Genomic DNA, 23,854 nt, shown 5'->3' with positions numbered 1-23,854 from the left:
AAAGTACTTGTGAGTAGTTTGATTCTTTTGAAGAGACTTGTTTTTAAGATTTGTTTGATGGGATTTTAACAGTGCTCAGTCTAGGGCTTATTATTCTTAATGTGAGGGTGTCCTTCTCAAACAGACTGTGAATCATGGCATTTTTCTCTTGTGGGTACAGGCACTATTACCAGTCCTGTTTGAGCATAGGACATCGTTATCTCTCACCTTTTCTACAGTCATTACCTTTGACTTGAGTACTTTTCTCACACAATATGTGCACGTTAGTGCTGTGCCGTAATTTTGAGGGAGGCTCTCTGGAGTCCTCTGTCTATGCAGTTCCCTCCTTGCTGGTGCTTACTCCGTCCTGAGAGCTATGGCTACCTTGCTCTTGGCTGACTCTCAGGGAGTTGCTATCTCTTCAACTTAAGGAAGCAGCAGGACTCCTGCTTGGATTAACACACTATGCTATGGCACAGAAACTTTCTCAAGGCAACAAAGCAGGACAATCACAGGGTTCACCTTACTTGGTTCCTGTGTTTCAGCGATCACTCTCCTTCACTGATTAATATCTTAGATCATCCTGTTTTGTCAGGTTGTATTCTTATAGTTGCTTCAGGCAGGATGGCAAATCTAGTTTTCATCATTCTGTATTGACTAACGATAGATATCCAACACTGCCCTTTCAAATAGCCACGCTACTAGAGTTTGCCTCAGGATCTGTAGTTTTTGTTTGTTTGTTTTGTTTTTGAGAGGTTTTTGCTATAGGGCGCATGTGCTCACTAGACAGACACAGAGAGAGAGAGACAGAGAGACAGAAAGCGAGAATCACCCTCGGGGGCAGGGGGGGATAGCCACGCCACAATCCCTTCTCCTCCATTCTCCTCTTGGGATCTTGGGCACGCACACACACGCACCTGGTGTGAGTTTTAAGCCACCGGGTCTGGGACGCGAACTGCGGTCAACTACATAGGAGTCCAGCGACATAGCCATTATGCTAACTGCTGGTCCCATGGATCTATAGTTTTCCAAAGCAGGGTGTGCTGAAGGATACATCTAGTTGAAACAGAAGGCTAGATCCTTGCTCTTTTTTTTTTAAATTAATTTATTTATTTGTATTTTTTGGGGGCCTTTTTAAAATTTTTAAATTTCATTTTCTTTTATACAATCAATCACATTATTATTTGGCTTACAAAGTGGATATTTCAACATGTGAACATTTCTCCCTAGTACAGTTGATAAAACTACAAAATATCTTAACGGATAATACCACATTTCTTTGTGCCATTAATTCTTTGCCTCTCTATTTTTCTTCTAAATGTCCTTCCTCAGACCCTCCCCTTTCACATAGACTATATCTGGAATTTACATCTATATACTGTGTTGCTATATCCTTTAGTCAATTAGTTTCAGTCATAGAGTGCGGATACTAGGTATATATTTAGTGGGGATGTACAATGCCTCTCCTTCATAGCCTGGCTTGCTTCCCTCAGCAGTAAATCTTCCATATTCATCCACTTCCTGTCAAAAGCCAGGGTATCCTTGCTCTTTAAAGTATGGCCCAAGTGGGGCCGGCAGGTGGCATGGTGGTTAATGATGCTGGGTTCCTACATGGCCAACTGCGGTTTGAGTCCCGGACCTGGCTGCTTGCTTTCTCATTTTTCTCTCTCTCTCACTCTGTTCCTCTCTGGTCAAATAAAAATAAATAAATAAAGTTAAATAAAATATTTAAAAACAAATAAATAAAGTATCATTTGAGTACCAACAGCATCAGTATCACCCAAGAGCTTTCAAAAAAATGCAGGCTCTCAGGCCTGATCCCAGACCTACTGATTCAGAAACAGCACTTAAACAAGATCCTCAGGTGATTTATATGCACAGACAAGTTTGAAAGATGCCAGACTGGTTAATTTCAAAGTCTCCTTCCATTCCAATATTCTATGTACCTGTAAAATGGTTTGGGAAGTTTTCCAAGAGAGCAAGATGCACTATGGATAAATCATAATATATTAAAAATGTAATTCTAGGGTAGGTTTGCCATATTAGCCGGAAAAAAATAAAAAGAAAAATAAAAGAGATAATAAAGCACAAGGAAGACAACTTACATTTATTTTTATAATCATTTGATTAATGTCTCTCCTTATGGACTATGTGGCTTGTTTTTCATCATTCTATCATAAGAGTAGACAGTGCCTGCAGGTGTTAGGCACTTAAGAAATTATTTTTGGAGGCCAGAGGTGGTGTGGTGGTTAGGGCACTGGATCACATGGCCAACTGTAGTTCAAGTTCCATACCTGGTGGCTTGCATTCTCACTTTCTCTCTCTCTCTCTGTGTCTCTCTCTGGTGAATGTGTGTGCCTTATAGCAAATTAAAGAGATAATAATAATAAATAAAATTAAGTAAATCATTATTTTAAAAAAAAGAAAATTATTTTCAATTGACTGTCCAAAAGACTGAATGATTAGATGCGCTATCAAGGCTGGCATTCGTTTACTTCTGAAAGGGATAATTTAGACACAGAGACCCTAAAAGGGGCAGAGTAATTTCACTCAAAAGAAATAGCCGAGACTACCTAAGAAACATTAGTATTAAAGAGAATTTGGAGAAGAAGGGTCTTAGAAAGTTCATTCAATAATTCAATAAGCATTTTTTATAATTGAGGAAGTAACTAAGGGAACTGCAATTCCATGTAATTACAACCAAAGAGGAAGAGCCTGTTGCTGCATAGGAAATGAAAAGTAACTTCAGAGAAAGTGACTATGCCAACTTTGAATGTACAACAGACAGACTGGGACAGCAGCTTTACATGTAGAGTCTAGACTTTAAGGTCATGAGGATCTCGGTTTGAATCTCTACTTTTTGATTCACCAATGAAATGACTTGAAGCTCTTACCTCGTCTTTTCCTGACCTCAGTTTTTCTTTTTATTAATTATTATTCTTAGTGGATGCACAGTAAGTATACATATTTATGAAATACAGTGTTTTTTATTTTTACTATTATTATTTTTTGTCATAGGGTATATGTGCTTGTCAGAGAGAGACAGAGACAGTGAGAGGGAAAGTGAGAAAGCATCCCCCAGTGTGGATGGCCATACCACATCCTTTCTCCTCCATTCTCCTCTTAGAGTTTGGGCATGAAAGCATATGCACCTGGTGTGATTTTGAAGCCACCAGGTCTGGGACTTGAACTTCAGTCAGTTAGGAGGGAATCCAGTGCCTCAAACACCATACCACCTGCTGGACCCTTTTTTTCTGTATATATATGTGGTGTGTAAAGATCAAAACAGGGTGGTTAGCATATCTATCACCTCAAACATTTATTATTTGTTTATGTTGGGAACATTTTAAATGATCTAGGTATTTTCAAATGCATGATAAACTATTGTGAACTACAGTTGCCCTACTGTGCTATAGAACAATAGAACTTACGCCCATTATTTAATTATAATTTCATATATGTTAACTAAACTCTCTGCATCTCCCTCCTTTCTACTAGAGCCTCTCCAATCTCTACTAACTATTATCATACTCTCTCCTTTTCTGTATGGTTAATATTTTTAGCTTCCACATCTGAAGAGAGAGAACATGCAGTATTTATCTTTATGCCTGGCTTATTTCACTTGGCCTTATATTCTCTAGTCTTGTCTATGTCGCCTGAATGATACTGGGTTGTCTGCAAAGTCATGTCGTATGTCTTTCAATGTTCTTTACTTATAGAAAGAACAAAGATCAGGGACCAGCAGTTAGCGTAATAGCTATGTCGACCACGGTTCCAGTCCTGGACCCGGTGCCTTAAACTCACGCCAGGCACGTGTGCGTGCATGCCCAAGATCCCAAGAAGAGAATGGAGGAGAAGGGATTGCGGCGTGGCCATCCCCCCCCCCGGGGGGGTGATTTCTCGCTTTCTGTCTCTATGTCTCTCTCTGTCTGTCTGGCGAGCACACACGCCCTATAGCAAAATCCTCTCAAAAAAAAAAAAGAACAACAATCAATCAATGATGTGTTGCCCATTTTGTTCAATAACCTTTTGCCATCTTTCAGTGAGCATCATAATTCCTCGTTCATAGAAGGATCTGTCTTTACTGGCGAAAAACTGAACAAGGTGCTGATTTACAGCCTTATCTGAATTGAACATTATACCACACAAGGAGTTTTAAAGACACCAAAAGAAGTAGAAGTCTGACAGTGCAAGGTCAGGTAAGTATGGTGGGTATGGCGACACCTCCCATCCAAGCACCAGTCATTTCTGATAGGTGATAAAACTTGTGCGTGGTCTTGCATTGTGATAGAACACAATTCTTTTATGATCAATAAGCTCTGGATATTTCTAGAGATGGATCCATGCAAACTGTCCAATTGCCGACAGTACACATTCAAATTGATTGTTCGGTTCCTCAGCGGGAACTTGAAGAACTTGACACCTTTAAAATCCCAGCACACTGAGAGTCTAACTTTCCGCTGATGAATGTCTGCTTTTGATGTTGTTTGAGGTGAATCATCACGTTGGGACCAAGACTGCACACCACATTGTTATAAACAATCCACTTCTCATCACCAATTATCAGTCTCTTCAAAAAGGATCACTTTCCTCACATTTAATGAGTATATTGGAGATGTTTATGTGCCATCAAATGAACTTCTTTGTGTTCATGAGGAACCCAAATATCAAGCTTGCTATGTATCCCAGCTTCTTCAGGGGGTCGTGAGTATTTCTGCAATCTCTCATGTCATGTAACATAGGTTTGGCTCAATCAATGCCTTTATTTTGTCGTCATCAACCTTGGTATGGCGACACATCCCATCCAAGCACCAATCATTTCTGATAGGTGATAAAACTTGTGTGTGGTCTTGCATTGTGATAGAACACAATTCTTTTATGATCAATAAGCTCTGGTCCCTGACTGAGGACCATCATTGAGATCAAAATCACCAGCAAGGAATTTCGTGAACCATCGCTGGCACTGACATTCTTGTGAAACATTGTCACTGTAAACTTTATGAAACTATTCACAAGCTTAATGCCCTTTCTCCCCTTTACATAAGTAAAACAGCAAATTTGGCAAAAAATGCATAGCTTGGTCTTTCACCGTCAACTTGTAAAATCGCCAAAACTCAACCAAATCACTTATTTATTTTTGTAGAAGGAAGCTAGAACTTTCAGCTGTCAAATGACATAGCAATAACACGGATGTCAACGATTCTAGTACTTCCAAAAATGAGCTAGCACAATTTGTTGCAAAAATGTATCATGGCTTTTCCAATAACCCAATAGAACTTCTTTCTTTCTTTTTTTAATGGCTGGAAGCATTCCATTGTATGTGTATGTCATGTTTTCTTTATCCATTCATCTGTTCATAGACATTTAGATAGATTCAATATCTTGCCATTGTGAATAGTGCTGCAATAAACATGGGAGGGTGGTATCTCTCTCTCTCTTTTTAAGTTTTTATTTTATTTATTTATTTACTGCCAGAGGCATGTGTGCTTATTAAAGATAGAGAAAGGGGTAGAGAGAGAGAAAAAGCACCCCCCTTCCTAGTCACATTACTCCATTTTTGGACAACGAGGAGTCAGAAAATCCCAGGAGTCTTAATTCTGAGCCCAAACATACCTTTATATAGCTTTTTTATTTTCCTAGATTCCTGCTTAGTGTAATCAAGAGCAAACTCTTTTTTTCACATAAAATTATGTACCTATTCAAATATTGCTACTTTTTTCCTTCTTCAAGTAGAGTTACCCCTTCTTTAGGCTCCACACTCCCATTTTTCTCAGATTGTTGAGTACTTTTAGCATTCTTTGAAAGTATTTTAATTTGATTTTAGCATGGCATTCCTCTTGATGAAAAGAAATGGTGAATGGGAAAAGATAATTTTTCTTTAAAAGAAAATGTATCAGATACCCGAAGAAGGAACTCCTTCAAGTTCATTTGAGTGAACCCCTAAATCTATCCAATAGCTTTCTATCTCGTTTCCTGATGTATTTGAGAAAGTGACCTTTCTTCTAAGACGGGTGCTCTGCAGTGCTTTGGACCACACCCCTTCCTCCTTCCCAGGCAGACGCCATCTTTGATCCTGCCTCTCGTGGCATTTTCAATTGCCTTCTCTTAAGCACGATACTTTTCATTTTCATTAAAACGTATGTACATCTCTCTTACACTTTAAAAAAGAAGAGTTTCCCTTACCTCTCGGCTCTCCTCTTGATATCAGCCTCTCTCAATATTCCTTTCCATACCTGAGTTTCTTGTCTGTTCTTTCTGTGTCCATTTTTTTGCTTTCCTTTTACTCTTTAGTCACCGCTAGCTACGGGGTCATCACTGTACTGAAACACTTTTTTTGAGTTCATTGCTCAAGTCTGTATTTCTAAATAAAATGGCTGTTTTTCCTTTTTTCCTTTTTCACTTTTCAATAGAATTAATAGGAGGGAAATTCAAAAAGTTTGTGAAAAAATGGAATGGAAGCGCAAGTTTCTTTATAATATTTCTAAAGTTTATTTCTTTGATAAGAGAGAGAGAAAGACAAAGGCAAACCTTCTCCACAGGATCTCTTGTTACAATCCCCCCGGCCTTCTCAGGCAGCCTGGATGATGGCAGAGAACTGAACCCATGACCTTCCATAGAGATCCAGGATCATTTGAGCAGTGTATTACTGCAGTGCCACTGTATGGGCCCATGTGTTTATTTTAGTGCAAAAAGTTTTCTTTTTCTTTTTTTGGAGACGTTTTTGCTATAGGTCGCATGCACTCACCAGAAAGACAGTGAGAGACAAAGAGACAGAAAGCGAGAAATCACTCCCCCGGGGGGATGGCCGTGCCACAATCCCTTGTCTTTTTGGAGTTCTGAACTGCCATGTTCAGTTGTCCACTTTGCTTGCCCTTGGATGCCAAAAAGACATGCAGAGATCAGCCGTCCCCAAAGTGGAATCATGCCTCTCTGCCGACTCATACTTCTCTAGGGTTTCATTTTTCAGAGAATGACTTCATCTTCCAGTCACATTAGCCAAAAGCTTGGGATTTATGCTAATACAATCCATCACCAAGGTCTGTAAATGTGCTGCCTGAGTAATTCCACACTAATCCATCTCTTTGTAGCCCCACAGCCACACGCTAGTCCAGAATATCATCTCGTCTTGTCTGGCCTACAGTCATAACCTGCTAATGAATCCCCTGTGTTCTGTTTTTGTTTGTTTGTTTGTTTCTTTGTTTGTGTTTGTTTTAAAGTTGATCCCTTACTTTATCTATGATAGAGAGAGAGAGAAATCCCCCGTAAGAAGTTCTTCATGCCACAATCCTTCCCCAGCCTCAGCCAGTCAGGAGGACGAGCCTGTGCATTCATCCAGTGTGTACAGGGAGACCTTGAGATGAGAACCTGGGGCCTTCCCCTATGGCCTCAGCTTGGCAGCACAGAGCACTACATTACTGCCTCACACAGCAGCTGCCTCCCGTATGCTTTGTTGTCCTCTCAGGATTTGTCTCTATGCTGTCGTTAGGATGATCTTTTCAAAATGAAAATCTCAATATTATTATTTCCTTGCTTAAAATCTTTGGTGGATTCCATTGTGTTTAAGGAAGAGCAACAATTCGTATAATGGCCCACCAGACCTTGTGGGATCTGGCCTGTGCCACCTCAACAGCATCATTTCTTATTACTCTGCTACCTCAAGTCAAACCAGTCTTCTTCCAGTTCCTCCTAGGTGCTCTGCTACCTCTTACTATGGGGCTTGGGTACAAGTTATTTTTACAATTATAAGATGCTTCTCTCCTCCTTTCCTTACAAACTGGCCAAGATAATTTCTTTTAATTATTTTATATAACTGTATCTCCATCCTTTGGAGTACTTGCCTCAGTATCTAATAACATATTTCCTTTTCAAAAATGTTATTAATGTTGGCTCAGTCTTTGTGGAGTAGGTGATAACATACCAGACTGCAGAGCTGGAAGCCACATGCCAACCCCTGTTTAAGTTCCTGGCCTGGTCAGTCTGAAAACAGCCAGGGAATGTGCATGTATGCCTAGGATCCTGGCAAGCTGGAAGGCTAGAAGAAGAGGATCATGGCATGACCAAACCCTGTGGAAGATGCTTCTTTCTGTCTGCTTCATTCTCTCTCTTTCATGTCTGCACATGCACGGTAGGATGAACTTAAACATTAGGGATAGCTATCTCCCTGATTCAGTTATATTTAGAGAGGAAGGCTCTTCTCTGTGCACTTCTGGATTCTCAATGTATAGTACAGTACTTGGCCCATAGTGTGTGGCCATTAAATATTTTTGAAATGAAAAAACATATGAATGGGCCTCAAAATTACTTTTTTCAGGGGTAAGTGGTGTGGAGGTTTAGATGACTAGCTCTGACATGGCTGACTACGCAATTTGAGTCCTGAACCTCGTGACTTGAGAAACACGCTGGACTGTGTGTGCACAGTCTAAAAAAAAATTCTAAGAATGGAGGAGAAGGAACTGTGGCATGGCCGTCCCTGCCAGAGAATGACTTCTCACTTTCTCTCTCTGTCTCTCTTGGCACACACATGTGCCCTATATCAAACGAAAAATAAAACAAAAGGCAAAACAAAAACTCTTTCATGTCCTCTGCTCTTTTCACATGCTCTTTTTTCTTCCTGGAATACAGGCATCCTTGCCCTTTTTCTGCTGATCCACTTGGTATGTTAACTGCCTGCCACTCAGACACAGACCCCTGCCGAGACTGAGGTGCCCCCACATTGTGTCCTTCATATGCAGCCCGCCTTTAGCACTTCTTGTGATGCCGTTGAATTGTTAACTGGCATATCTGTTTTCCTGTATTCACTGGTTCATAAGGGAGCAAGGGGTATCTGAGAACAGTGCCTGAAAAATACTAGAGACTTAATACATGTTTAGTGAATGCAAGAATGTAGGTGCTGAAGAACCCATCTGCATTAGTAAATAGGTTCTCCTGTCTGCCTTCAGAGCTCTATGGACAGCCTTTCTGAAATGATCTATCTTGTGGAAGACAGTGTTCTGAGATAGAAGGAGGTAAGCCTGTAACTAAGTATACAAGCTCCATACTCTTTTGCTTGACTTGCCATGTAAAGCAAAGACATGTTAGGAGAGTGTCTCTGTTTTTAAGTGGTATCATGTCTTTAGGCACATGGCTTCCCAGGATGCCGGAAGAACTTACCAATGTGTTTTCAGCTCATATGGGTGATCTTTGAGAAAACAGAGACCACAACATAGACCAGAAATCTGGGGGTGCTGATAAGCAAATATTATCTCCTACTTTGGAAAGAAAGAGTCCATCACTCTAGATTGCTGTGCGTGGCATCAGTCGTATGAAAAATTCTAGAACAGATTATTAGCAATGTCTAAATGGTTTATAGGCCATTTGAGAAGGGGGTAACTAGCATTAGCTCTCTGACAAATCATGCTATCACAGTCTCTTTTTTCAGTTACGGTTTATAGTTGTACCAATGAGAGAAATGCTTTATTTAAGCAAGTTATCTATTTAAACATGTTATGCCTGAATATCAGAGAAGACATTAATCATATATTTTTCTGACAATTATTTGTCCAGATTATCCTGGATGATGGTGAACATAAGTGAGTTTATAATTGTCTTAGCACCATTGCCCATGGAATACGAATGATCAGAATTAGAGTTCAAAGTGACTTTTAGGCCAAAAATAATGAATGAAAACCAATAAGATGAAGATTTTTCCATGCATACATTATCTCATTTAATCAGAATGGTAAGGTATTTGTATGACTAATAACTCTCATTTATTATATGCCTGCGATGTGCCAGACTTTGTGCATAAGTTATCTCGATCTTTCTAAATTACTCTAATATGGGTATCATCCCTCCATTTTATAGAAAAGGAAACTGAAGATCAAACAAGTGACGTGCCTTCTCTAAGGTCACAAAGGTGGTGCTAGAACTGGAGTTTTGCAAGTTTGATCTGACACACACTGAAATTCTCATTCTGATATACTATTGATTTTTTTTAGATTAATTGTATTGAAAAAAACAAATCGTACACTAAGGTTCAGAAGCTCAATTGAACAAGTGTGGAATGGAGAAGATTCAGTGTAGTGGTGGTTCATCAAGGGTTTTGTTTGCCTCTCAGCACCTTATGAATCACCCAGGAGAGTCACAGACATCCTCTTAAATGAATACACATTGGTTTAGAGAATAAAGCCCAGAACAAAGAAAGCAGGGGTCACACTATGCCCTACTACCACTAAAATATGGAGCTTGGTCCTGGACCACTCATCCTAACAGCTGCACTGTCGATTTGAGCAAACCCAGATAATTGGACAAGACTTGTGAACGCAAGTCATGTAAAAAAATGAAGAAATTAAATTGGAGAAAACTTGTGACCTCTAGCTACATAAATTAACATTTGTTCATGCACACTACAGACTAGACACTACTTCAAATATTTAACAGCTGTAATTCATTTAATTCTCACCATAATTTTATGACATAGATGCTGTTTTTATTACTTTTTTGTTTTGTTTTTTTTAGAGAGAGATTTTTGCCATAGGGCACGTGCACCTGCCAGAGAGACAGAAAATAAGAAATCACCCCACAGGATGGATGTCTATGCTGTAATCCTTTCTTCATTTTCCTCTTCGGTTCTTGGGCATGCACATGTACCCAGTGTGAGTTTCAAGCTTTCAGATCTAGGACTCAAACTGCGTTTAGCCATATGGGAATCCAGTGATGTAACCATTACACCATCTGCTGGTCCCATTATTACCTATTTTACAGATGAGAAAATTGAGGCAAAGAAAGGTCATATAACCTGTCCCAAAGTCGTATAGTAAAAAACTGTAAAAGTCTGACTCCTCTTTTCTATTGGAACAGGAAATTGAAAGAGTAAATATACACATTATTTGACTATATAAAGAACAACAACAACCCAAGAGGGCACTGTAGAAGACTGTAATATAATTCCAATTTCAAAACCTAACACTGTACATAATTTCAAAAGATACTGGATATTGTTGAAGTTTTATGTTTGTTTTTATTTCTGGATATGTTTAATCAGATTTTTTTAAGACTTATTTTATTTAATTTTATTCATCATCATTATTATTTTAATTTGACCAGAGAGAGACAGAGAGAGAGAGAGAGAGAGAGAGAGAGAAAGCAAGCTGCCAGGTCCAGAACTTGAACCACCGTCAGCCACGTGGAAATCCAATGCGCTTAACCACCATGCCACCTGCTGGCTCCATCTACCTGTTTTTAGAGATATTTGATAGCCTGGGAGATGGTGGATAATACAATTTACATTTCCTTCCACTTCAGTGAGCCTATCAGTGTCAGAATAGTTCCACATGGGTAAATTGAAATGATCTGTTCTCCTAGAATCTTCACATATATGAAGAAACATCTAGATTAATTGAAACTTGATTTCAAAAGACCTAAGTTAATTAAAATATGTTGCTAAATTATGCTTTTCAGACAGAAGTTAATTTTTCAAGTTTTTTTTTTTTTTTTTTTTGAGAGAGATTTTCGCTATAGGGCGCGTGCGCTCGCCAGACAGACAGAGAGAGACATAGAGACAGAAAGCGAGAAATCACCCCCTAGGGGGGATGGTCACGCCGCAATCCCTTCTCCTCCATTCTCCTCTCGGGATCATGGGCACGCACGCACACGCGCCCGGCGTGTTTTAAGCCACCGGGTCCGGGACGCGAACCGCGGTCGACTACGTGGGAGTCCAGCGACATAGCCATTACGCTAACTGCTGGTTCCCAATTTTTCAAGTTTTTAACTATTTATTAATCCATGAGTATACACATCCATACAACACAGGTTTATTAAATGCCTGCTACATTTAATATTATGTCTGATTTCATCTTTAGCTGTTTATTTTTTAACTTTTTTTTGGGGGGGGAGAGGTTTTTTCTATAGGTTTTGTGTGCTCCCCAGAAAGACAGAGAGAGAGAGAGAGATAGAAAGAGAGAAATCACTCCCCACCCACCCCCCAGGGGGGATGGCCATGCTGCAATCCCTTCTCCTCCATTTTCCTCTTGGGATCTTGGGCATGCATGCACACGCACCCGGCATGAGTTTAAGCCACTGGGTCTGGGACTTGAACCGCAGTTGACTACATGGGATCCCAGCGACATAACCATTATGTCAACTGCTGGTCCCATATTTTTAAACTCTAATCATGAGAAAACTTAGAGTTAGAAAAACATATATTTCCCCATATTCCCACAGTTAGAAAGGGAACATAGTTTTGTCAAACTATGCTTTCCTCAGTATATTTTACTCCTTCCTGAAGAAAATCAAGTAGATATGGATATATTTCACAACTAAGTTTAATGAAAGGGTTTCACTTTGTTTCTTGGGACATTAGCTCAACAAACATCACTGGACACTCCTTTCTCTTGGAGCCAGCATAGTGTTTGTTAAAAAGGAATATGAAGATTAAATAAGAGACCAAACAAAAAATATTGTTCTATCCTGGAGATGTTTAGTATTGTGTGGAGAGACAAGTCTCAGATCATTGCAATGGAGTGTGAAACACTGGGAGTTAAATTACTTAGCATGTACTTTCTCTTCATCTTTTTGTTAACTGACGTTTTACGGTCATCAACATCCAGATGTACTCAACAATGTTTGAGCATCAGATCTGTGCTGGGTAGGATACCAGACATTTAGAAACAGGAGTGAGCCCCAGACATGGTATATGTCCTCACTGCAGATTACTGCAGCCTTGAACTCCTGAGTTCTGCCTCGGTTCTCTCTTCTTGAGATTTCCAAGTAGGAAACTAGTCCAATTGTGGTGTTCAATCTTATATGAAAGTTAGAGTCAGTGAGAAAGGTAAAACTAGAGTATAACCCCAATTACTGTCAAAAATTATATTGGGCATGGCAATGCTGGTCATGGTAGGTACACAATGAATGTCTGAAGACAATGGAGTAAAAATCTTAGCAACAAGTATGATTGTTATGTATGTTAGTTCCAGAGCAAGATTCTCTAATGCAGTTGTATGTTAGAATTACTTAAGGCGAATTTTAAAAATCCAATGACTAAAGCTTTCCCAAAGACCAATTCAAGCAGGAATCTAAGGAGGAAGATGGGGCCCCAAAATCAATATTTTAAAAAATATTTATTTCCCAAATGATTCTCATTTGCAGAAAGAGTTAAGAATCACTTCTCAGTAAAAACAGACCTGCAAATATTTATAAATATTGGGTCGTTGGGAAGTCATGATGCAATTTGACATAGAAAAATATTTTTGTCTAGTATTTATGGCTCTAGGCATTATAAAAGTCATACATATGGCTATTGTAACCAGTCTACTTTTGTCACTCAATCTGTAGGAGCTCAGATATGGTGAGGTGCCATCAGAAATCAAGGACGATGGAAAGTGCTGGAAACATTAGCTCTGCAACCAGCAGGCAAGCTCGTTCTGTAATGGTAGAGCATCTTCCTGTCCTTACAATGATGTACACGAATTTCAGTCTATCATGTGGAGTTCTAGAGCAGACCCTGTTACTGGTTCATAGACCACCTCTTTGTGGTTAAATTAGTATGGGCCAACCAATGACTTACATTTGTTGCCTTTGCCAGGACACAGACATACTTCTCAGAATAAATTTTGTTTTAATGCTGACTTGAGGATTTCAACAAAGTAAAATATTTCAATTATGATTTTTTTTCTTTTTTTTTAGAGAGAGAGATTTTTGCTATGGGACATGTGCATTCACCAGAAAGAGAGGCAGAAGGTGAGAAATCACCCCGTGGGGGGTGACCACACTACAATTCCTTCTCTCCATTCTCCTCTTGGGATCTTGGACATACATGCACATGTGCCCGGCCTGAGTTTTAAGCCACTGGTTTCAGGACTCGAGCCATGGTCACCCATATGGAAGTCCAGTTACATAACCATTATACCATCTGCTGGTCTCTTAATTGTAATATTTAAAATAGCCATTTTCAGGAAGACAAACATGACTATTCATTCGGTCAACAAGAGACTTGGACTTCCTGATCACTGAGAAAACATAAATGGCTACCATGCTCTGTGGATTGTGGCTTAAGACGACTCTTTAGACATCAGATTCTTCCTGTGTGAAATCAATGGGACTGACTACATCATACATTCTATAGCCCTGTGATTCGCTTTCCTAGAGGACCTAGCCATGCTAGAGATTCCCTTTGTTTACCTATTGGATTAAACTTTTCAGATCCTTAAGGAGATAGAAGGAAACACTTTGAGATGAGTAAAGTGGTTTGTTTGTGTTCCTTCACCAACTCCCTTCCCGCACCACTGAGCTGGGTGAAGAGTTGCTAGCCTTGAACTCCTGAGTTCTGCCTCGGTTCTCTCTTCTTGAGATTTCCAAGTAGGAAACTAGTCCAATTGTGGTGTTCAATCTTATATGAAAGTTAGAGTCAGTGAGAAAGGTAAAACTAGAGTATAACCCCAATTACTGTCAAAAATTATATTGGGCATGGCAATGCTGGTCATGGTAGGTACACAATGAATGTCTGAAGACAATGGAGTAAAAATCTTAGCAACAAGTATGATTGTTATGTATGTTAGTTCCAGAGCAAGATTCTCTAATGCAGTTGTATGTTAGAATTACTTAAGGCGAATTTTAAAAATCCAATGACTAAAGCTTTCCCAAAGACCAATTCAAGCAGGAATCTAAGGAGGAAGATGGGGCCCCAAAATCAATATTTTAAAAAATATTTATTTCCCAAATGATTCTCATTTGCAGAAAGAGTTAAGAATCACTTCTCAGTAAAAACAGACCTGCAAATATTTATAAATATTGGGTCGTTGGGAAGTCATGATGCAATTTGACATAGAAAAATATTTTTGTCTAGTATTTATGGCTCTAGGCATTATAAAAGTCATACATATGGCTATTGTAACCAGTCTACTTTTGTCACTCAATCTGTAGGAGCTCAGATATGGTGAGGTGCCATCAGAAATCAAGGACGATGGAAAGTGCTGGAAACATTAGCTCTGCAACCAGCAGGCAAGCTCGTTCTGTAATGGTAGAGCATCTTCCTGTCCTTACAATGATGTACACGAATTTCAGTCTATCATGTGGAGTTCTAGAGCAGACCCTGTTACTGGTTCATAGACCACCTCTTTGTGGTTAAATTAGTATGGGCCAACCAATGACTTACATTTGTTGCCTTTGCCAGGACACAGACATACTTCTCAGAATAAATTTTGTTTTAATGCTGACTTGAGGATTTCAACAAAGTAAAATATTTCAATTATGATTTTTTTTCTTTTTTTTTAGAGAGAGAGATTTTTGCTATGGGACATGTGCATTCACCAGAAAGAGAGGCAGAAGGTGAGAAATCACCCCGTGGGGGGTGACCACACTACAATTCCTTCTCTCCATTCTCCTCTTGGGATCTTGGACATACATGCACATGTGCCCGGCCTGAGTTTTAAGCCACTGGTTTCAGGACTCGAGCCATGGTCACCCATATGGAAGTCCAGTTACATAACCATTATACCATCTGCTGGTCTCTTAATTGTAATATTTAAAATAGCCATTTTCAGGAAGACAAACATGACTATTCATTCGGTCAACAAGAGACTTGGACTTCCTGATCACTGAGAAAACATAAATGGCTACCATGCTCTGTGGATTGTGGCTTAAGACGACTCTTTAGACATCAGATTCTTCCTGTGTGAAATCAATGGGACTGACTACATCATACATTCTATAGCCCTGTGATTCGCTTTCCTAGAGGACCTAGCCATGCTAGAGATTCCCTTTGTTTACCTATTGGATTAAACTTTTCAGATCCTTAAGGAGATAGAAGGAAACACTTTGAGATGAGTAAAGTGGTTTGTTTGTGTTCCTTCACCAACTCCCTTCCCGCACCACTGAGCTGGGTGAAGAGTTGCTAAGAAAAAAATGAAACGTTCCAAGCTTGGGGACTTTCTGGACACAGATTCTGAAACCTCAGTTGTGACTATTGGCAGGCAAAGTGGTTTGCTTTCTTTGTGAGTATGGTAGGAGAGAAGAGAAAATACTCTGCTTTTAATATGTCAGAATTAACCACGAAATAACAGGGCCTACAGTCTAAGCTAATCATGCTGTTGTTTATTCACCTCATATAAAAGTCTCTGAAGAATGCATTGGAGCACAATATATAATAATATTATAACATACACTGTGAGAAACTTTTGAAACAATAAAATGTCCACCTGAAACAATGCAGTGTTCATAGACATACATACCCATTGGTCATGCACATTTGTGCCATTTTCTTTAACTATTGAGTCACAATGCTGAACTGAAAGCATGAAACACATTTTACAAACTGAAACTGACCCCGGGAAGGGGCCTAACAAGTGTTATGAGAGGAAGCTTCACATTTGCATAATTTACTACATCGGTTCACATTATAGAAATTCACATTGTTTTATTGTTTTCTTTTGTAATAAATTGGAACTTGACAGTCCTGCTTACTGGCAGGCAGGAGGCTAGCTCTTCAAAGTCGGTAGTTTGGGAATACGCAGAAGAATCATCTGGGAGCAAATGTAGTGTTTCTTTTGGAACCAAAGCCACAATTATAGTAGAACCCAGTGACACCCAACCCATGCATACATAGATTTGGATAGAACATGGGTAAAAACTACCTCCCCGGCCCCCTACCCTTATCAAACTATACAAAAGTAAAAGCTCAGTATAAACCATTTAGTATCTAAGGTGAGAATCTTGTTTGCAAAACTGGTTCATCAAGGGGTTGTGCAGTATTAGCAACTCAGATAGGGAAAGGGGCAGACCCTACGATAAAGCCCCCCACCCCACTCCTGTCCTCACTGCTGAGGGGGCTGTATGTTTCTCTCAAGTGATGTTCGGGTTATATAATACACAATACAAAACGTTACAAGAAAAAGTCGCAACTCTTAGGCAGAGTTTTCTACACAAATTTAACACCACCGTTGGCAGGCAATGTTAGATATATATAAATTAATAACTTACAAAACATTACATTATATACATTAAGTAATAAATACATGGTTATAAACAGGAATGGAGGTGTTAGCAAGGAAGGCAGTGCAAGAGAAAGAAGGCAGCATTAGATTGAAAACAGCATAACTGGGTGCAGAGAAGAGGCAACGACCAGGACAGGGCACCGTGCAACTCCCGGTGGCAGAGGGGGGTCCCGGACACAGCAGGCACACTGCCTTAGATGCTGAGTTTATGCAGATTGTTATGGTGAACAACACAACTACCACTTCCTACCCCCTAGTGTGTTCGACTTTATTCTTTTTACAGCAAAAAAGTGAAACCCTAGTGGAGAAAAAATGCTGTTCAAAGCAGGCAGACAGAGATAAGTGGTCAGGGCAGCTGTGGAGCTGGAACAGACAACAAGGAAAGGAAGTCAGATGTGGTTAGAAGTGTATCCTTTCTGTCTGTTTGCAAAAGTAACTGCAGTAAAGTGAAAGATATTGCCCTAGAAAGAAGGAAGACCGTTTTCTTTCCTTTTTTTTTTTTTCCCAGAAAGAGTCAAAAAAGATTATGTCAACTTTGAATGCTTATCTGTGTAGAAGTTGATACTAAACTCTAGGTATTCAACAGGCATTTGAAAGACGTGAAAATGCTTTACAAAAAAGGCACACAGGTTGGCAGACAAGGGGACAAGGTGAGCAGATTCATAAATGAAGTCGTTAGTAAGTTCAGTCACTAGCGGGGACTTTGGTGTCCCAAAAGTTAGCGCAGAACGATCTCTCCATTTTGCATCTTCCATTTTCAAGCCATTTAGTCATGGTAAGGACTGGTCTTCAGTACCACGTAAAGCTTCAGCTCTTCGCCACGCCTGCAAGCAAGGCAAGTCGACCGAGGAATTTCCTGAGCGGCTGTTTGCTTCATGGTCTTTCATTGTGCCTCCAAACTCAAGTAACTGGAAAGGCCAGCTGGCCTTTGTCCCGTGTAGGCCTTGGCCCCCATGGTGGGTTGGCCCTACCACACAGCTGGCATGCTTGTCAAGGGTGGAATGTTCCTCTCCACGCGGAGAGATTATGTGTCGACCGGGGACTTGTCTTCTGTTGCAATGTCCACGTCAGTGTCTCCCAGTGAATCTCTATTTTCTGGATCTATCACACATAGTGTCTTCGTGCTGCTGAAATAGCTATGGCCCTCACCCTCCTTCTCATGTCCTTCGGAATCTTCCTCTTCAAGGGTCAGTTCGAACTGAAACTTCTCCATCAGACCCTGGCAGTCTCTGTTCTGCTCATCCAGCGGTGGGGAGGGACTCTGGGGTATCATGCTCTGATACCAGTTCCTATTATCTTCTAATGTGTCCAGAATGTCCTGAGCATCAGGCTGTACCAGATCTGCCCAGGTCTCCCACAATGGATGGACGATGTAGTCAATGAAACCAACCTGCAGAAAGATAACGGTGTACATCTATTATTGTGATGGGCCTATGAAAACCAAGCACCCCATCCTGATTTCCAAGCAAAGAAAGAGAAAAAAAAACAATCTTATAGAGACTAATAATAATAGAGTCCATCACTAGAGCTCTTACTCTATGGTATGCCCTGTACTGGATGCAACACACACGTGAGCCCTCTTAATCCTGCAAAGTAAGCATTGCTATCTTCCATGAACAAAGGCAGAAACTAAGACCCAGAGAGATTAGACATCCTGCCAGAGGCTGCCTAACTAGTAAGTGGTGGAGCTGGGACTTAATCCCAGCTTTGTCTGATTCCAAAGCCTGTGGTCGTCTCCTACTACAGACTGCTTTTCCTTTTACGTGTGCCAGATAAGAAGTCTGGAAGTAACCATGGCTGGGAATGACTTCGTCACTGCTTGGATTCTGTGAGTCATTCTCTGTAGAAGGAAGCCCCAGGTCGAATGTGTTCTGACTCAACATTCTTTCCCTGATAACTTGAAAATGTACTGCCTATCCGAAATGACAGGAGTTGGCTTGGACTGCTCTGGAATCTCTCAAGTTCTGTAACATTTTTTGCTTGTCGAGGGGTTGGTAAATCACTTGAAAATACTTCAAGCCCCTAAACAAAACAAATATCTCCTCTGTGGACATGCCTGCAATTGTTCTCAATCTATAAGGCACATAGTCACTTCCATCAGGAGAAAGAAGGGAAAATAAAAACAATTAAGCAGTTCCTTCTGCCAGTGTTCCTGTGAATTAAGTATGAGACTTATGCTGTGTTATGGTTTACCCAGGGGCTATGCATCCTGCATGAGCTAGCTATTTGGCCTTATGCTGACCTCCACATTGTCGGACAAACAGGAAACTCTGGGGGTGGGGGCAGGTTGAAAGAGAATAGGCACCCGTGAATGAGAGAATGGAATTCCCCTGTCATGGTCTGGGGAGCTGGCTAGATGCTGGGTTGGAATTCAGGGGGAGACAGGCAAGGGCACCCATGGGGCATAATAGCTATCTTTCATACTACTGGAAGCTTTCCTTTACTAACATTCTGGTGTTTGGCCAGTCACTTAATACACTCAAGTTGTATTATGCACACAAATTTTGGACACATGTAATATCTGTCAATAGATCCCTCTGTCCCCTCAACGTCATGGCCTGCCCCCGGTGATTTCCTAGCCTTAGCAAACAAGAGTCACCAGGCATGCCATCTCTGATCTGCATTAGTTATAAGAACTCAACTGTGGATGATTCAGATGATTCTCTAGCTTCCACCCACTTCTTTTTCTTCCCTCATACTTCTGTGTGTTAGAGGATTTTAGAGACTATTCTCAAGGTATTTTCCAGGGACTTGAAATAACAGGCTCAAGGCAATGGAGGAAATAAAATAAGTTCAACACCATGCAGTCATTTCCTTTTTACTTTGGTTTGCTTCTGCTAAGAAATGCTCAGAACTTTTTGGTCAGGTGACCACAGTTGCTTATCTTCTAGGTCAAAGGATGAGAAAGCTCTCTACCTTCTCACAGCACCTAGTCAAGAGCTGTATTTCCAGAATCATCAGACAATGTTCAACAGAGTCCATCTGGGGGGAGCACCAGTGTAGACATGGCAACAGGGAGATCAGTCCACAGTGATGAAGAATGAAAAGTTTTGGGTAGAAAGCAGCTGGGTCACTGATGAGCCCTGACGTGGTGGGGAAACACTGGCTTTATCTGTCACTAGCCTCTTTGGGGATTCAAAAAAGATAATGTATGGGAAAAATGTGTGGAAGACCACCCAGATCATCATATAAAGAGACAACCAATTAATAAAAGGATGTCATTCCTCTAGAGTTATTTACATCTTGTTCCAGTTAAGACTTTAGGATATTTGAACTGGTCATGAATAACTTAACCTTATTATTATGCACTTTTACAGTGTATTAGACTCTGGGATACTTTCACACATTTTAAACTCATTTAATGGGGATTATCTAAAAAGCAACAAAGTAATAATTGCAAAAGACTGTACACTGATGTAAGTAAATACAATTTTGGGCTTTGGAGGTAGTGGGGAAAAAAACAACAACCCAAAAACCAAAAAAAAAAGTTTTTGTGATTAAAAACCTTGGGCGGCCTATGTATCTGTTTTTGATCATAGTCACCTGACTTAGCGCATTTCTTGTTCTGAAACAAATGACATTTCCATGTCATTTGAAACTATCAGGATACTGATACCTTCTAGTGCAATATATTTTGCAGCTATTGGTGTCTGGCACCCCTCTGTCCTCACCTTCAGAGTATTGTCTCTTGTCCTTAGTAAACAGAGAAGTTGTTGCTCTGGACATGAACAGAGCTTATTTCCAGAAGCATAGAAGCAACCTTGGAAGGGGACACCAGACAGGGCTTTGTCTATGAGGTAAGAGAGACTACCTATGGTGACGGTGGCAGTGTGTTTGTTATAGAGCAAAAGCTTGCAGAGGCTGCTGGAAGCAAGAATGAGGGATAGAGCTCCTGGGTAAAGACAGAGCTAGGAGGAATCTGGAGCAGCAGGATGGAGGAGACAGCCAATCAGCTGTACTTGCTAAAACCACAGAAAACTACTTAAACCATTTGAGGACATACAGTCCAAAATTCAATGGGTTTCTGATAACTGCTTTATCTCTATTCTGTGAAATTTGAGTGTAATGGAAAAGACAATGACTCGTGGGTATAATGGAACTGAATGAATAGTTGCTGCCTTATCATTTCATCTATATTCATGAGGGGACTTCAAAAAGTAAAAAGAAAAACTAAAGTAGGAGTTTATTTTGGTGCAAAATATTTTCAAATCTGTACATAATTTTTTTATAGTATGCATTTTCTGTGATTTTTTTGAAGACCACTACCCGCTCCATCCCCATGCTGTTAAAAGAGAGAAACCAAATAGAACCTTTCAGTTCTGTCATCAGCAGACCTCACAAAAACTTTGAAAATCTCGTATTTAGATACCTGGGATTTTTCCACAGAGGCTGTATGTTTATCGCACATTGGGCTAATCTCCATCCCTCTCTCCCGTTCTTTGTCTCCTTGCTGGAAGAATTCCTCCATGATGCGGTCTGTCCATTGCCGATACAATTCCAAGGACTTGGTGGGGTTGCTCAGGTCGGCACAGTGTACCATGTTGCGAAGTACCTAAAAATCATCAAGTTTGGAAATCTCATTAAATTAGTAGTAAATACTGCCAGGACACATCATCCTTCTCATATTAGTACATTTGGTAACAAATCCAAGAACATTTAGTTGCATTATAATTACGGTGCACACACCAAAAAAGGCAGTACTACAATGGTGCTGGCCGGGGTTGGTTATTTCACATGATAGAGCCCCAGAGGGAAAAATGTGTGTCTTCTTACACTGACAGTCCTTGAATTTAAAAACTGGAAGGGATATTCGAGGTCAGATGCTGCTATCATTTTCTTTCCTCAGTTTGGAAAGAATGCAAAGAATTACTCAAAGAAGATGATGTTTAATATTTTCCACTTGTGGAAAGAAAAGAGCAGCTGATGGCGATTTGTATAACCAAAACAGACCCGCCACACTTCAAATCAATGGAATTTATATTCAAACACAATCTTTGGGGACCAATAGTCAAGGATGTCTTATTACAAATAGATTTTGCAATTCATTTTTAAAACAATTTAGTAAATAGGATTATGTCTTCTCATAAATTAGAGAAAACATTTGAACATCAATTTTCCTTGGCTTATTCTTAAAATAAGCTCAGAGCTGTAGTAGTAATCCAGCACATGGAACTAATAAACTTATGTTTGCTTTGTTTTTTGATTAGTTTGGTTTAGTTTTATGTTAAGTCAAGAGATTTCATCAAATACCTGTATACGATCAGTGTAGTTGTCCAGAAGAAGAACGCCTGAACTTGTAACTTTTTTCGTTTCGACCATTGTCTTAAGGTCTGCGAGCAGGCTCATATGTTTGGACATATCCGTTGCTAAGACCTTGGGTAAAAAGAAAATGAAATCTCTTAATAAATTCAGTCTATCAGAGATAATGACAAAAATAAGCAAGGGATATAGCAAGGCTGAAACTTTACCATGTCAATGACCATTTTTCTAAGAGTCTGGCGTTGCTTCTTGGTAAGATTCTGGAAGATGTCACAGTGTTCTTCTTGTAGCAGTTTGAAACCCACAGCAAGGTGATGGTTTTCCAACACAGATTCATCATTATACATCAGAGCAAGTTCTGAATCTAATAAACAAGAAAAAATGATGACTGAATAAAAAGGGATACAATTCAAGCCTTGGCATGACTTCAATGTGCAATCAGATTCAGTTCTTTCCAAATTATTTCAAGAACCATCATCCACATGTTGTTCCCTCCCAGAAAAGCAGGGTCTCTCTACAAACAGAATGTAGTCAGTTTCTGAGAAAAAAAAAAAAAAGTGTTTCTAATAGATATTGAGGCATAAGCTTTCCCCTTGATTAAAATGACTGTATCTCAAAATCCTTTTTCTCCTTCTATATGTCAGGTGATGAATATGACATTAGGCAAGGGCATTCTTGAGCAAGTAAATTGTATTTTTATCTTGGTTTGTAATTTTCTATATGTCTTCATCACACATTTTATGCATTGGAAAAGAACTAAATAAAAATATGATAACTAAACATTCATGGTTTTTGAAATAATCCTGATGTTAAATTTCCTGTCTTCTAGCTCTCAACACTAGAAATCACTGTCGCTGGATACCAAAGCTACAGTTTTTAGCCTGCCTTGTACACAGAAGAGTCACTGACATCTTGGTAGAGATCCCCAATTGGAAATATGGTCATCAAACCACATTTTCTCTTAACGAAGAGTAACACCCAAGTGATGGCAATGTGTTACTCAATGCAGGTACCAAAGTACCTAGATATTGCATAGATGGCTTTCACAGCACACTTCTGGTTACATTCTCAAGAAGGGTAGTGCACCTATTTGAGCACTCTTGTTCTGTTCACCCTGTGATCAAGGACACATATTTGCAAGCAGGCTTTATATGTTGAAGTATTGCAGGTGGGTGTAGTAGAAAGACCTTTTGTCTGAGTGAAGCCAAGTAGCTTCTACATGGTTTGCTTCATGGCATTGCATCATGCCAACTGATATAGCCCATCTAGACTAGGAGCTACCCAAAGCTTTCATTCTTTCACTACAAGAAAAGAACTTTAAAAAGTGTTTCCCAAACTTAAATCTCTTGGAGATTCCAAGGATAAAGAATAAGAACTGATGACAAGGACTACTTTTTAGCCAAGTACTTCAAACAGTATTTCTATAAAACCGTCAGCACGTGATATTATTCATGACCACAATAGGGTAATCAATATTCTCAGAAGAAAAAACAATATTTAGGTTTCCAGCACAGAGTGCATTAACTGAGAGGATGAATGAATTTTCATTAATACAAAGATCACACATTTTGATCCTGACTAAGTCTTGCAGTGTGGCTTGGGATCTTAAAGTTGAACAAAACCCAAAGGTCAGTGAGGTCACTTTCCCT

General features: G+C 39.8%; 1 protein-coding gene across 3 annotated transcripts in view; it reads right to left on the bottom strand.

Annotated features, from left to right (window-relative positions):
- Nucleotides 1-16,027: 16,027 nt before the first annotated feature.
- The window catches only part of PDE4B (phosphodiesterase 4B), a 216,286-nt gene continuing 208,459 nt past the window's right edge, over nucleotides 16,028-23,854 (bottom strand). For all 3 annotated transcript variants that reach the window (XM_006171376.3, XM_027769431.1, XM_006171373.3), the window contains 4 exons: nucleotides 22,415-22,569; nucleotides 22,197-22,319; nucleotides 21,316-21,498; nucleotides 16,028-18,336 (listed from right to left, as the gene is read on the bottom strand). In XM_006171376.3, coding sequence (XP_006171438.1) covers nucleotides 17,971-18,336; nucleotides 21,316-21,498; nucleotides 22,197-22,319; nucleotides 22,415-22,569 — 827 coding nt within the window. In that variant the 3' untranslated portion in view covers nucleotides 16,028-17,970. The remainder of the gene's footprint in view (nucleotides 18,337-21,315; nucleotides 21,499-22,196; nucleotides 22,320-22,414; nucleotides 22,570-23,854) is intronic.

The sequence above is a fragment of the Tupaia chinensis genome, unplaced genomic scaffold (genome assembly GCF_000334495.1).
Source record: "Tupaia chinensis unplaced genomic scaffold, TupChi_1.0 Scaffold149502_1, whole genome shotgun sequence".
NCBI classification, from domain to species: domain Eukaryota; kingdom Metazoa; phylum Chordata; class Mammalia; order Scandentia; family Tupaiidae; genus Tupaia; species Tupaia belangeri.
The sequence above is the reverse complement of the archived record's forward strand: the minus strand, read 5'-3'. Positions and strand labels throughout refer to the sequence as shown.